General features: G+C 31.0%; 3 protein-coding genes across 5 annotated transcripts in view; 2 read left to right on the top strand and 1 right to left on the bottom strand.

Annotated features, from left to right (window-relative positions):
* LOC108690821 (histidine triad nucleotide-binding protein 3-like) overlaps positions 1-1281 on the top strand; it is a 14380-nt gene extending 13099 nt beyond the window's left edge. Inside the window, exon 4 of one of the 2 annotated variants that reach the window (XM_018198320.1) lies at positions 1066-1281. In XM_018198320.1, coding sequence (XP_018053809.1) covers positions 1066-1080 — 15 coding nt within the window. In that variant the 3' untranslated portion in view covers positions 1081-1281. The remainder of the gene's footprint in view (positions 1-1065) is intronic. The other variant, XM_018198319.1, reaches the window with a different exon arrangement.
* A 3846-nt stretch (positions 1282-5127) lies between these two features.
* LOC108690829 (p21-activated protein kinase-interacting protein 1-like) lies at positions 5128-7714 on the top strand. Its single transcript, XM_018198333.1, has 4 exons — positions 5128-5300; positions 5648-5810; positions 6231-7480; positions 7634-7714. The coding sequence occupies exons 1-3, from the start codon at positions 5205-5207 to the stop codon at positions 7469-7471; spliced, it is 1500 nt and encodes a 499-aa protein (XP_018053822.1). The 5' UTR covers positions 5128-5204; the 3' UTR covers positions 7472-7480; positions 7634-7714.
* LOC108690828 (endothelin-converting enzyme 1-like) overlaps positions 7482-15350 on the bottom strand; it is a 23612-nt gene continuing 15743 nt past the window's right edge. For both annotated transcript variants that reach the window (XM_018198330.1, XM_018198332.1), the window contains exons 4-17: positions 15153-15331; positions 14747-14992; positions 13549-13754; positions 13008-13184; positions 12573-12671; positions 12029-12173; positions 10927-11141; positions 10324-10500; positions 10064-10226; positions 9894-9942; positions 9351-9418; positions 9077-9213; positions 8806-8970; positions 7482-7917 (exon numbers count right to left, since the gene is read on the bottom strand). In XM_018198330.1, coding sequence (XP_018053819.1) covers positions 7741-7917; positions 8806-8970; positions 9077-9213; positions 9351-9418; positions 9894-9942; positions 10064-10226; positions 10324-10500; positions 10927-11141; positions 12029-12173; positions 12573-12671; positions 13008-13184; positions 13549-13754; positions 14747-14992; positions 15153-15331 — 2203 coding nt within the window. In that variant the 3' untranslated portion in view covers positions 7482-7740. The remainder of the gene's footprint in view (positions 7918-8805; positions 8971-9076; positions 9214-9350; positions 9419-9893; positions 9943-10063; positions 10227-10323; positions 10501-10926; positions 11142-12028; positions 12174-12572; positions 12672-13007; positions 13185-13548; positions 13755-14746; positions 14993-15152; positions 15332-15350) is intronic.

Raw genomic sequence — 15350 nt, 5'->3', positions numbered from 1 at the left:
AATAAAATTTATAAGAAATATTCATAAATATTTATTTCTATTTATTTTTTTTAAATATTATATACATAATATTTTATACATAAAAACTTCGTTTTCACTGATATAGGTTTAGCTTTGTATGCCTTGGGCATAAATACCATCCTGTCGGCTGAAAATGCCGTATCTCTCAAATAAGTGAAATATACAAGATATCAAGCTGAACAAAGAATATAAAAGCTAAGCACTTGTATTTTGCTTCATAATTTACTGTCCTTCCTTCTATACTTATGTTCTCCAAATAACCATTAAGCCTTTTGCAATTTCTACAGTGCAATCATTTTATGTGAGTTATGATATATGATTGCACTACTTACTACATTGACAAATCGATTCAACTGACAGTAATTTTATTAATACAAACAGTAAAAAAATTGAAATCATAACACAGTACTAATGTAACATAAAAGCATATAACAGAAATGATTGCATGCACATTATCCCACTTCTATTTTTTCTGACTCCTATGGCGTAAATATTTATACATTTATATATTTAATAATTTATTATATATTAGGCAGAATTACTCTTGTGTGCAGTCTGGGATATTAATGAAACATATAGTTGTTTTATTAACACAAGAGCATAACATACATACACTGAATTAACAAGATTATCTTCAATTTATTTTCATTTAAACTAACTATATAATGCTGTTAATTAGGAATAGATAATATGCATCGATACGCTAAAAATCGTTTGGAAATTGTCGTTTAGATCTTTCAAATGAAAAAGGAAAGATTTTTTTTTTTTTAATAAAAAAAAATCGGTTTAAAAATAATTTTTAACCGATATCAAAATTTCCGTTAGAAATCTAAAATAGCCTCTTTGAGGCTATTTTAAACCAATCTTTGTGTAAAAAAAAAATCATTCCTTTTTCATCTGAAAGATGAAATTTCAATTTCAATTTCCAAATAATTTTTAGCATATCGACACACGCCCTATATATATATATTCCAGTAATAATAATACTATCGCTTTTAAAAAATACTTTAAACTGACCCCCATAATCTCCATACATGTCTCCAGGATGAACAAAAATAACGGATGCCGCAGAGTAAAATTTTCGGACATCTAATATCAAATCGATGAAGACGTCCACGTTGAGACAAATCCCTGCTGAAATTCCGAGAAGAATGAAAAGTAGCATCGACGAACAGAGCAGTAATCTCATTTTGTTGGAGAATTGGTTGAGAATTTACCACGCGATAAATCAGAAAGACTATAACTAAACGACTAAAATTTCCGCCAAGCAGAATAAACGTGTCTCCCTGTCAAGTAACGCGAGGAGTAAATGCAGGGACGTAGGTACATATAAAATACTTCCATTGATATAGATTGCGTCATAGAAAGAACATTTGTAGAAGTATAAAAAAATTTAGCTAAATACAGATCTGAAACTAATATTGTTGTTTCTATTAAAATATTAAGAAACGCTCAACTTGTTAGAATGTTTTGCAGCATTGCTCATGCTTGAATTCCCATATAATTTGATAATCCAACAAAATTATTTTCAGATCTATATTTACTTAAAGTTTTAGATATTTCAATAAAATCATTCTTTCCGTAGAGAATTTCGCGATGTAGAACTAATTGCGACCAATTAATCGAGTATTATTTCTTTCAATCGCCCTCCTTTTTTATATTTTCTACATTAATAAGATGCAACGATGCCCTCTTGAGAATATTCATATTAAATAATTAATGCAACAAGAAGTAAAAATCTGGAAATATACATAGTTGATTAAGCGTGTAGCTTTTTTGGCTATTAAATGTCATGGTAAATAGAATGTCTTATTTTCGTCAAGTATATAATATTAAAAATATATTGGGTTGTCCGGAAAGTTCGTGCCGTAAAAGATTTAAATTTAATAAATGAAATTAAAAATTTAAATCTTCTGTGTTTCAATTTTCCCTCAAAATCGGCACGAACTTTCCGGACAACCCAATAGTTTAAGCAATGAATATGCTCGAAGGTAAATGCGATTAATTTTTAGATTATATTTTTAGATTTAAATTTGTACTAACAATGAATCACTTATATAACGATACAGAAATAAATATGTAAATACTTGACTTTTACATCCTTTACTAATTGACGACAAATATTTAAAATATTGACATTCGTATTCGACCCTGAGTATATCCACATATATGGAAAGTGCACATTTCAATTTATAATGCGGCATCAAATGTATATACACCACGAGATAGTATAAACTGATTGATATTAGTATTAGAAAATTTCAAAATGAACATTTTAAACAGCATGCAATATTTATAAAATATTTACAAAATATAAGAGAAATATTTATATACTTATAAAATTAACGAACGATCGTGTAAATGAGAACATAAATATGATAGAGAATGATCAAAGATTTTAAATGTTTCAAAATAATACGATATATATTCTTTGTTGAATCGAAATATTTAAGATATAATATTTATATTTATATTTACCAATATAAATATTATTATATAAAATATTATATAAAATATTTAGTCTGTATTTTAATAATATTTCGAATAAATTTAAACTTATATAAAATATATATGTAGGGGTCGGCGGAAAAATTAATGGAATCTATCGAGAATTAAAAGTTCTTCTTTTCCGTGAAGTGGAAGGAAAGGAAAGATTTAGATTAATTGATTTTCTATATTATGCTTAAATCTGTGCTATGGCCATAAGAGGTACTCTACAATAAGTCATTAGTCATAAATCAAAAATTAAAAGGAAATTAATCAGTCGTTAATTAAATTTTAGCTTTTGACTTTTAATTTATGATTAATTGTAGAAGATTCATGTTCAAAATATTGGGTGCGTTCAGCAGATTCAACTATTCAACTATTGTGCAACTGTTTTACAATTGTCTGCTGAGATAGTCTGCTGAGATCATTCTTCTAAATCTAAAAGTATAATCCAATCAGCGCGAAGAAAACTTTCAACAGTTGCAAAATAGTTATAAACGTAGTTATAAACGTTCTGTTGAATGTAGTCATTGCAACTTTTATTATTATACATTACGTTATGTTACGAATCCCCATTATTAAATGATTCTTAGTTACAACAAGCAAACAGCGGAAAGATTAAGAAAAATTTAAGTGTTTAACAGTATGACAAGATAGAAGAATGGTGGACAAAGGAAGAACTAAGAGAATTTAATAGTGTAGAAGAGATTGTTTATTGAAATACTGAACAGACGAACACGAGACATAATATTAAAAAAGAATAGAAAGATCAGAAAAATTAAGAAGATATTACAAGAAACCATACCATTTACAGACTCGAAACTCAATTAGACGAAAAAACGAAATGATGATACAAAAATATTAACAGAAAGTGGACAAACTATAGGACATGGAGAAACTGAAAAAACGTACAATGCAAGCACCACGATATTAGATAAAGATAGAAAGCCGATAGAGAAGCTCTAACTATTGTATAAAAATAAAACACTTGTATTTAATAAAGACGAAATGATGAAACATCAAATTCTCTTAACATTGCAAAATCATAAAATGAATATAAATAGCCTTTTACGTAATGATCATCAGTCAAAATCCTGTCACATCTGACGCAAGAAGAGTTACGACACAATGTAAAAGATAATTCTGGCTAATCAAATTGAAGGAAGACCTTCTTATTTTGCTGTAATAATAAATGGAACAATAGAAAACCAAGACATTCAAGATCAACAAATTACAACAAAGCAAGTAAGTCCAATATCTAATCCAATGGATTCAGTAAAATTTTCCATACAACATTATTATTAAAAAACCCTTACTAGCCTTTAAATTTTAAGATAAGTACAGAAAAACGACCAAATAAAAGAATAACTGAGAATATCCAAAGAATTAAAAAAAAAAAATCAAAGAAAAAACTTCTTCTAGACAGAAAGGGTAAACTTCCTTTCATAGAAACTGTGTTGGGTAAAAACTTTGCTACTTATTATTTACTTTTGACTCACTCTCCGTTGGTGATCTCGACACAGTCTCTGTTGTTATCTTCGTTTTCACATGAAATTTTTTTTATGCGTAATTTTCCTTTTCATTGATGTTCATAATTTTCTAATTTTCTAGTGTTCTCTTCTTTAAAGATAAATTTGCTTGCAGTAGTACGAGCCTAGGCTAGTCGGATGAATACCTGAGGAGACTTTGACAAGTGTCATGCCAAGACTGATTAATTGGTTGTTTTATTTTTAGACTATTAAAATTATAAAACGTCCATAAATTTATATTGAAGACGAGAAATCTTATTTATTTTTTATTTTATTGATTCTTATTATGAATATTATTGACATTAGTATTCTTATTATTATTGAAAGTATTAAGTTAAAGTAGTTTTATATTTTATGCAAAAAATGTATAATTATAATATGACACAAAAAGATAAGATATTTTGTAAAAGAAAAATGGTTCTGTAATAAAAAAAACTGATAGAAGAGAGAGAGAAAAATAATTTACCTATTTTAATCCTCTTAAAAGCTTAAAAATCATTTTAGAATGATATGAATGTTGACCTGGAAAAGAAAAGAAAATAAAAAATTAATGTTATGAGCAAAGAGAAAATAAATGATATTTATCTTGATGCTGAATTATTAATCCAGCATTGATTTCGTCCTGGGAAATCTGTAAAGAAAGAAAAAGTTATTTATTAAAAATTTTAAACTATCAGAGACTTAATGCTGGGATGCTGAAGTGACCGGACCATTTTAGATTGATATGAATCTCCGAATTTACTGAACGGAGTAAAAAAAATCTTTTTACAGGATTAAAGTAAATACGAAATTGAGAAGTGCTGCAATGAACTTTATATTAAATTGAGAAAAAAAATTTATAAAAAATTGAGAAAAAAGTTAAAAATTTTTTTTTTTCAACTTAATTTTAATCAGTGATTACTAACTTAAAGTCAGTGACTATTCATTTGAATAAAATGTGGAAAAAAGTTGATAATCATTACAGTGATTATCCACTTGAATAAAATATGGAAAAAAGTTTCGCGGGCGAAATGGCATCAACGGCGTCGGTAAGGGAATCCAATTACGTTTGAAGTCCACTGTTCACATACACAAGACTAGACATATTCGACACACATGCAAGCGGTACAGGTACTTTTTCTACTGTGCTCCACTGATGTAATACGCTGAATAAAACGCTGAAAAAAGATGCATTCAGACGCGAAACTGCTAAATCCGTTTGAAATCATAGTAGGAACGTACGAGCAATATTTACTTGGTTACAAAGTGCACAACATCATAAATGTAAGTTACATTTCGTCACGTGTCTTGTGTACAGGTTAAGTTCACGCAACCCAAGTATAAATTTCAAGGAAAATATGCTTCTATATTTATATTTCTTTTATTTATTTATATATTTACATTTATATTTAGATATTTGTATATTTATATATTTGTTATTTTATAAGATATGATCATTCAAGTTTTAAAGAAGTTTTAGAGAAGAAAGTATATCTTGTAATCAAAATTTTTACTTTAAGTGAGGAAATGTTAAGTTTGTTCTCTCTCTCTCTCTCTCTCTCTCTCTCTCTCTCTCTCTCTCTAAATATGAATATTTTAAATATAAAATTCTATTTTTTGTCCTTTTTCAGGAATATAAAATAGAGAAAAGCTTTGCGACTCACAGCCATGTTTCAAGTATACGTGCTGTCGCCAGTAGTAAATACTATCTAGCTTCAGCTGGTGCCGATGAAACGGTATGTCTATATGATATGCGTTACAGACGGGAATCCGGCAAATTAATGCATCATAAAGGTATGTAGATAAATATACTAGTATTTATTCTTAGAGAAGTAATATGTTACTTGTAACATCATCACAATTATTTTTTTATAATAACAATTTAATAATAATATAATTTTTCATGAGGATAATGTATTATTTATGGAAAGAAAAGAAAATAATCCGCATAATGATTGAAGTAATAAGTACTTATTTTTTTTAATGAACAACATGCAATTGTAATGAATTACTTTTTAAAAGTGACTGTTTCAACTTTGATGTTATCGTGAAAAATTGTAGCTATAATCAAATGATTATTATAAAAAAATAACATTAATGGTAATGCATTACAAATATAATGCATAACTTGTCTTATCTTGTTTATTCTATAAACAATATTATATAATATAAATTCCTACAAAAATAATAACGATCTTTATATTTTCTTTGTAGATACTATCAATTGCATTGCATTTACTCCAGAAGGCTCACATCTATTCGCTTGCAGTAATGACGGAAGTATAACTGCTATTCGTTGTGGCAATTGGCAATTGGAGAAAGTCTGGCCGACCGCGCACAAGGGCTCAGCTGTCAATACTCTGGCTATTCATCCGACAGGGAAGCTAGCACTGTCCACTGGAGAAGACGGTGTACTTAGAACGTGGAATCTAATCAAAGGTAGACCAGCTTATGCCATTAATTTGGTATCCAAATTGAAATCTAGCGCTAAATGGATAACTATTATTAAATGGAGTCCGAACGGTGAAAAATATTTGATAGCTGTCAGTGGAAGTATTTACATTTATTCTGTAGAATCGGCCGGAATAGATAAGGAACTCACGTTTGATTCGAAAGTTATTTGCGTTGAGTTCTTGAAGGACGACTTAATCGCAGTCGGTTTCGAGAACGGGGATATAAAGTTTTGTGATCTTAGAACCTCTCTGCATACAATGAATACGAAGGCGCATAGCATGAGAGTGAAATGTATTGCACATATGAATGATCTGTTGGTTAGCGCCTCTAGTTCCGGAGAGATCAAACTTTGGAGATATAACAGACATAGTTTGGATATGTTACAAACCGTTAATTGTGGTGCCAGAATTACGTGTCTTTCTTTAGCACAAGTATACAAAGATTTAGTACAGAAGAAAGAAGTTAAATCGGGCGAAGAAAAGGAAATAAAAAAGACGAACAGACTCAGATTGAAGCAGGAAATTATTATTGAAAATGAAGAGGATTTAGAAGTCGCAAATATTAGAAATCCTAAAGAAAATATGCAAGAAAAGAAACATAAAAAAAAGAGAACTCTGGAAGATGCTCAAGATAATGTTCATTCAAAGAAGAAAATTTTAAAAGAGGTTGTCGTTTCAAAGAAGAAGAGGGCTAGATCGTCACAGATGGAAGATGTTGTCGATAAACCTAAGAAGAAGAAGAAGAAACTCTTAAAAGCGAACGAAACAAATCTTTCTAATAAAAACCGGAAAGAGAATTCTGTATCGCAAATCACTTCGCTAGCGAAGAAGATTAAAAAGTCGAATAAAATTGAAGAACCATCTTTCTCTCGCAAAAAACACAAAGTAAAATCATTATCAATGACAGATGAAGACGCTCCACCTAGAAAAATAAAGAAGAAAGCAAATGCAGGAAAAGGAATCGTATCAAAAAAGAAAAAGAAGAAAATAACGGGAAATTAGGATTCAATTGTAAGAGAAGTCTCTTTATAAAAGTTATTATTTCTTTTCATCCGTGTGATATTTACATCATAAACTTACGAGTATGAATAGAACGCTTAAGTGCTTAATAAATTATACTCACTAGTCCTATAATTATAAATCAATCTATTTACAATTTCTTAGACTTATCACCAACGATGTACCAACGCCTTCTTCTGTACTAGAAAGATTAAGCCTGAACGAGATAACAGTTTCTAGGCGATGTTCTGCTCGAATTATGCGAAAGATGTCTACCACAAAATGCACTTGTGCGACGGGTTCATTGGGCTACCAAGCGGACACTTCCAAGCCTTTGCGAACTCGGCGTTGTTCGACAGCGTGCCGATAACTCGAAAGTGATTTGGTGCGTGGACACCTTCTATCACTTTGGACTTCAATGATCCGTTCGTATAATTGCCGCACCAGACCTTGAAAAAAAATTAGTATCTAACTTAGTTCTTTGAAGTTTTACATAAGAAAAAATTATGAAATTTTCGTAATTTTTTGCGTGTAAAAGCTCTCGCGAGTTTAATTTGTATCAAAATAGATCTTCATTATATTTAATTAATTTCTTATTAGTTTGACAAAAAAAAATCGCTATTTCAATGATTCTAAATTTATCCTCTAATCTCAATTATATAAATACATATATGTATTAAGTTTTTGTAATGTATTTAAATAGTAATATATAAGATATTTTTATCTCTTATTTTATTCTTTTCTTTTCATTTTTAAGCCTATAACATATAATGCTTTTTTTCTGCTTACTATCTTCTAGCAAGGCTAGTTTTTATGTAACGGAACAGCTAGAATTTATTTGATAAAAGGCACTTGATAATATTCGAATTATAAAATTTGAATAAAATAGAGCAGATCTTTGCTATAGTGTATTATTGTAAAAGTATAATTACATTGTTTTTAACTATTGCGAAGAAAATATTTTGAACTAAGGCTATGTTCTGATAGCAGCGTGGCTAGCAGGCTACACAATTTTCAACATAACAGTCAGTAAGATCGCCAACACAATATCATGCAAGTAATCCAGCAGAAAAAAGCATAGTGTGTCGCAAACTTTAGTTTTACACATTAGTAGTATACATATATTGAATATATAGCGTTAACTTTTATTATTATTTAAATGCACTTCATTTAGTAATTTAATTTTATTAAATAAATCATTTCTTAGAAGAAGAAGATAATCTGATCGTATGATTTTTTTTTAGCAGACGTTGAAAATTTGATAATTTGTTGAACAAAAATTAATTACTTTCACAGAATTGAGAAGTTCAAGCTTTATTTTTTTCTTTTCTTTTTACCTGTGCAAAACCTAAAAAGAACAGTTGCTCATTGCTGTAATCAACTAGACCAGGTAGAGCTTGCTGATTTGGACTGCGTGCAATTAGCCTCTGATACGCCCTATAAGCTTCCCTTATGCCGCCGTTATCAGCGATATTTTCACCCTGGGTATTGATACCGTTCACCTGAAAATCAGAAAGTAAGTCGAATAGTTAAGCACATGATCGGCGCCTTGGCACACTTCTTGGTGTTCTTAAACACCAAGATATGTTGCTATCGCGAGATGCTTACCGTGAAATTATCGCCCAGCTCCGGTAAATGATAACTGCTATATTGTTCGATTATACATTGCACTTTTTCATGATAGTGTCGCAATGTCTCATCGCTCCACCATTGTCGTACATTGCCGTTCTCATCATATCGGCGACCTAACACAGAAAATTCGCATAATTCTAGATATTAATGCGGATATGCGGGTATTGTAGTGCTGAAGAGGTACAGACAGACGAATGACTGTTTTAACCATATTATGTAATGTAAATATATCGCGTCACTGATTACGCACCTTGATCGTCGAAACCATGCGTAAGCTCGTGGCCCATAATCGCCCCTATAGCGCCATAATTTATGGATCTGCGATGCGGAATATTAAAGTTTAATGGTTATGATAAAGAATTTCATTGTCATGTGTGTGCGCGCGCGCGCGCGCGCGCGCGCGTGTGTGTGTGTGTGTGTGTGTATTTTGAGCTCACATCTTTACGTTTTTAATTAAAATTCACAGCACTTTAACAAGTAAATTGTACAGCACAATAATTAAATATTGATATTTCTAAGTAGACGAAATTTTATTCACTTTTCAGTGGAAGAAATTTTATTATCAATAATAATTTTATTACTAATAATAATTTTTGTAAATTTTACACATTTAAAAATCTATAATATAATACAGATTTTTTAATGTGACATGATATTGATATAAAATATTAGGATCTTCTTGCGTACAAAAAATAATTAGGACGTATGTATCACGTATAAAGAAGTGATCGAGTAAAATATGAGTAAATGACAATTTGACCTTGGCTATAAAATATAATAAGTTCATACATACTCCAGTCCGTTGCCGTAAAATGGAGGATGTAAGATACCAGCTGGAAAAGCTAAAAAAAAAGAGAGATCATATATTCCTCTTAAATTTTAAATAATAAAATTAAATTGATGTTTTTTTATAAAGTGACGACGGTGGATTCAATTAATTAAAAAATTGCTATTAAGACTTACTGACTGAGTTTAATATCGCGCTATAAAATGCGTTTACTGTCGTGCCCGACGATATCCATCTACTCCTGTCAGGCTTTTCGCGCAAATTATTGAGGCTCTTTTTCATCGCCACATTAGTTAGCTTGAGCAAAGTCTCGAACAGTTTCCCATCGATCACCTCTACCTAAACAGACCAGATATTGCAATTTCCGCAGCTGGGCTAGGATATACATGTATTTGTGATTATAGGTAAACATATGATAGAATTCAGGAAAACTCACTCCTTCGTAAAATTTGTCTAATTCCTTTGGATTCGTGATCCAATCGGGAAATCCTACGAATGGCCTCATCGCGTGCAATTTTTTATGAGCTCGAGCTCTCGTCCCGGCGTCCATCCAATCTAGCTCTGTGACCATCTCGTCGAACGCGGCCCTAATATCCAGCAGCATCTCCAACGCCTATTCTCAATGAATGATAGTGAATCATCATTATATCCTCAATATAAACGCTAACAAGTTGAATAACGGATATATTATATATATCTGAGTTCCGCGCTTTTAAGGTATCTCATAGATTAGAGATCGGCAAACTTTCTCCAGATAGAAAAAAAGGGATCAGATAGTGACAGAAGCTTTGCAAACTATGAAGATTGAGATAAAAATATTATAAGTTATATAAGAAAGAAGATTTTATAACTTAAAATAACAAAATATAATAATGATATAAAAATTATGAATACTATTATAATTAAAATAAAAAATAAACAGATTACATAATAAAATAAAATTAATACAATTATTATGTTATGTTTAAACAGATAATGGGCTGCAGTTTGCCGACCTCTCTTTCCATTACTTGAAAAATACTAATCGCCGCATATGAACCTTTTCTCGCGCTTGTTCATTAAAGTGTTTTTGCGCATAAATATAGCTCAACGCCATCCCAAAGTTCGTATTGGCATTCCCGGTGCATTCCTTCCAGCGCGGGATTTTCTCCTTTAACCCAAAGATCTTCTGCCAGAACTGGAAGCCGAGATCACGAAACTTCTGCAGCGTCAAAGGGGCAACGGTCGCGTACACACTCCACCAGACGTATCGCACTGTAAAAATCGACTCGGTATTAACATTATTTATCGGCATCTTACCGACTGTCCAAATCGTCGACTCTTAACACTGATATGTATTATTGTTATTACATTATACATATCGGTGATTTCACGTGGTGAAACAATCGCGACTTATAATTATTGCAGATACAGTGCAGCTTTCGGTAGCTTTCAATCTCGATGATATCTTCTCTATTCGTTTTCTATCTCTGTAAAAACATTCTATATTATCCATTATGGATTATCGACACTTCCAATAATCATCTTCATTGCAACAACAATCTTTAGTATTCGAGGATGAACTTGTAAATAAAGGAAAAATTTAAGGAAACTTTCACAACGCGAATTTATATATGAAAACACTTGAGATTTCTTATTTATAACGCTATCGGGAAATCGGTTTATTACTTGTCATTTCAGTTATCGTAAAATAGAATAACTTTAGTCTATTCAGGACTTTGATTCAAATTTAAAAAATGCCTACACAATACGCATGTCCAAAATCATCCCAATTTTGAGCCAAAGTTATTCATTTTAGAATTCAATTATTTCATTGGGAGAAAAGATTTCATAAAACTAGCTACTACCTTAGCAGACAAACTTTAATGTTATTTTGTCGCCAAAATGTCGAGAAATAACGTCAACTTGTTTGCTGGGTTGTTGCAAGTTGTTTGAATATATGTGGTATGAACGCAAAGAGAATGCTTCCGCATTACGTAGTTTTCTCTCTCTTTCTCTCTCTCTCTCTCTCTTCTCTTATATAGCGGACGTAAATGGACGCAAGTGGAAAAGCAACAATATATGCTGCAGATTGGACGAGCACACATTACCCCAAGTGTCAATCGTGCTCGGTTTGACGAGGGTGCCGAAATTGGACGTACCTATCGTAGCGGATGGAGTGACGGATAGCAGAAGCGGCAATTGCTGCAAATACTTCAAGTCCACGATGATAATCCGATCCACGGTCGGATTTATCGTGACATTTGTGTTTTCGAACACGGCTTTCACGTATTTTGTCCAGTTCCACTGAAACAGTGTCTCGCCCTTAATTACTCGTGCATTAAAAGTGAGATTCATTTCGCTCTATTTCCGACAACCCCGATTCAACTTAGGAAAACAAATACGAATAAATTTATTGATTGAAAAATGTGCAAGAATCGTGCATAAGAATCGTGATAAACTTTAAATTCTTTATTATTGTCTAGTAATAATCTCGTGAGTTTTTAAATAGTACTTCATTCACTAGCGGAGCTCTTGAATTTTATTTTAGAATTTTAATGAGAATTACACGTGTTTCCAAATATTCCTCGCTAAAATGCAAATATTATAGACACATATCTCGTATCAATTTAATTTCAGTCGTTTATCACGTAATATCCATGAATATTATCACATGAAAAAATAAACAGTGATATTATCGCGTACCTGCTGCGCTCGTAAATCGGTGAGTTGTTGCAGGTCGTCGATCGACACTTCATGAATGAGATGATCCTTGCCACGTCGTTCCTCATTTGTTGCCATGATCTGGACGAATTTCAAAAGAATTTAAACGTATTCCTGGAAACGATTATCCTCACATTGGAAGCTGAGTAATCGAGGATAAGTGTCGGGTTGAATGGACATTCAACTGATTATTAATTTTTTATTAAAAATAAAAGCTCAATCTATCATGATTAATATTATAAGTAGAAAATCTCAAGTGTGTGTTGCATTTTAAGATATTTATATATTAATAACATATATGTAATATGTTTTTTATATCTTTTATATAAAAGTCTATACATTAAAAATTAACACGCGGAATATTCTATGACACAACGAATAAATATATATTGCGAGTTCAGTGTACAAGTCACTTACCTTAGCGAGTTTCGTGCCGAATTCTAAAATCTCGTTAGCGTAATTCGCACTCATATTACCAGCTCCCGCTAGTTCGATCATGGACTTTATATATTTTTTATACTCCATTAATTCCGATTGAAAACGTCGCGGATCCAATAAATAACGCTCACTGAACCCAGGAGATACTTGCTCCATCTAAAAGAAATTTCGTTTTTTATATTTTACGAAAAAACATACAGAATATCTATGCAGAATAATTTTTTTTCATTATTGATTTTATATCGAATTAAATTATTCTATATATAGTGTTTAAAAGACGTAACGATTGTTGCTTTTTTTTTTTATTAGAAAATAAAATCGTCTATGAAGATATTATCAAAATATAGTTTAATGTAATTTTGAAGAATATTAAAATCTTCTGTATGCTTTTAATTTTTATGTTAAGAAAAAATTTTTTTGTTTTAAGATTTATTTTCCATCTTAATTTGAATTTTGCATTCGTAGAATTATTTAAAATTTTTTTTTATTAAAATTTATAATATTTTGGATGTATTCTCACCACCATCGCATTTTTTGTAGTATCCTTAATATCCTCACTGATGTAGAAATTGACGAAGAGGTTCAAACCTAACGTTCGCTGCGCTATGCCAGCTATTCTCGATATGTCAAGAAAAGGTATTTTATCCTGCATCGGTGGTTCCTTTGATAAACCTAGACTATTGAGTGCCTCGAAGATGGGTTCCAATCCTAAAGCCTCAACACTCGCTGCAATCCGATAATTTTCCGTAACTTTAAATCATAAGTTTCAACATCAAGGCTGCAAATATACACATTTTACAGCTTGGTTTTAATTGCGCGTAACGTTACTTCTATTTCTATTTTCAACGCAGAAAGATTTGCAATCGTTTCTAAGTATTTAAATCATTTGCACGCTTGGTTTTTCCGCTTTACAATTGCAATCGTTACTTGAAGGTAGATATGAGATCCGGTTACTTCTTTGTGTTAATAAAGTAGTCAATTCATCTTATTATTGATTACGTTATTGATTACGTTAATGATACGTCGCAATGCGAACGGCAATGTATTGTTAGATGAGTTTATTCTTTCAAATTTATGCTTATATAAATGCAATTATGCACATTCCGTTCTTGCACGAAAGAGCAATAATTAATGAATAATTTATTGTCGAAGCAGGTAAATTATAGAGTTAACAAAAAAAATCTTGATTTGAGAGAATTGGTTCGCGTAGAAATAATAATCGTTCTTTTTCCTTGATGTTAAAAAATGCTTCGTATTTTAAATTGATATGATTTTTTAATAATAAGATTAATTTAATAATCTTCCTAATTCAATTTAAGGTAATATTATTATTTTAATTGGATTGTGCTGTAATCGATGCGCAGTTTCTACATCTACATATATTTGCAATATAATAATTATTTTTGTAAATAAATATATCATTCTCCGACATCTAATTTTGATCATATAAGAGACCTTTCTCGTACTTTATTCATAAGCGATTTATTCATATAAGCGGTCCCTATCTTATTCTAATCTTAATATTGTCAATTTATAATTTTGATATACTATTTTTTTTTACATTTTTAGGAACTGCGTGAAGCTATTATTTTTATAGTGCACCTATTCCGAAGTACCATGAATTATTTTTTATCAAATAATTTACAAAAAAATTAAAAAAATTTTTTTTTCCAAGATATTGCATTAATTTATTTAATAATTCAATTCTTAAAACCTACCGACATCCATGCAGGTCCTGTAAAGAGCTTTCGCCAGTTTCACTTGTCTAAGGTCGTTCTCCTCATCAGGCTCCTCAAGTAAAATCCTTAAATTTTCTAGAAGTTTCTCCCTAAGCAAACTCAATTGATCCCAAAAGCTTTGACTTTGTGGAATTGGATGTTTATTGATCCAGCCACCGCAGGCGAAATTGTAGAAATCCTCGCAGGGATCCACGGATCTATTCATCGCACCTATCACTCGCGCCGCTACGATAATAGAAGCAAATTTATCATGAAATTACCTGACATTTCAGTAATAATCATAATCTAAATGAAACAAATTATTCTGATATTTTCTTTCGAATGAAGAAATTTTCTTGATTTATTTATTTTTTTGAAAATACAACAAAGCGTTCATAAAAGATACCTGTCTTAATGCATTCTTCGCTTTGACACATCTCCTTGTATTCTTCTTTGCGAAAGACTGCCATTTGCAAAGTTAATGCTACGATAAGGGCGATAACGGTAACGGCTAACAATCCGACGACTATTACGAGTCGCATCTCCTTTCCACTTGATTTCTTTTCATCTCGCTGATTATAATTCCTGTGAAAAACAATGGAAA

The sequence above is a fragment of the Atta colombica genome, unplaced genomic scaffold (assembly GCF_001594045.1).
Source record: "Atta colombica isolate Treedump-2 unplaced genomic scaffold, Acol1.0 scaffold374, whole genome shotgun sequence".
Classification (NCBI taxonomy): Eukaryota; Metazoa; Arthropoda; class Insecta; order Hymenoptera; family Formicidae; genus Atta; species Atta colombica.
Note: the sequence above shows the minus strand (reverse complement) of the source record. Positions and strands in the feature narration are given on the sequence as shown.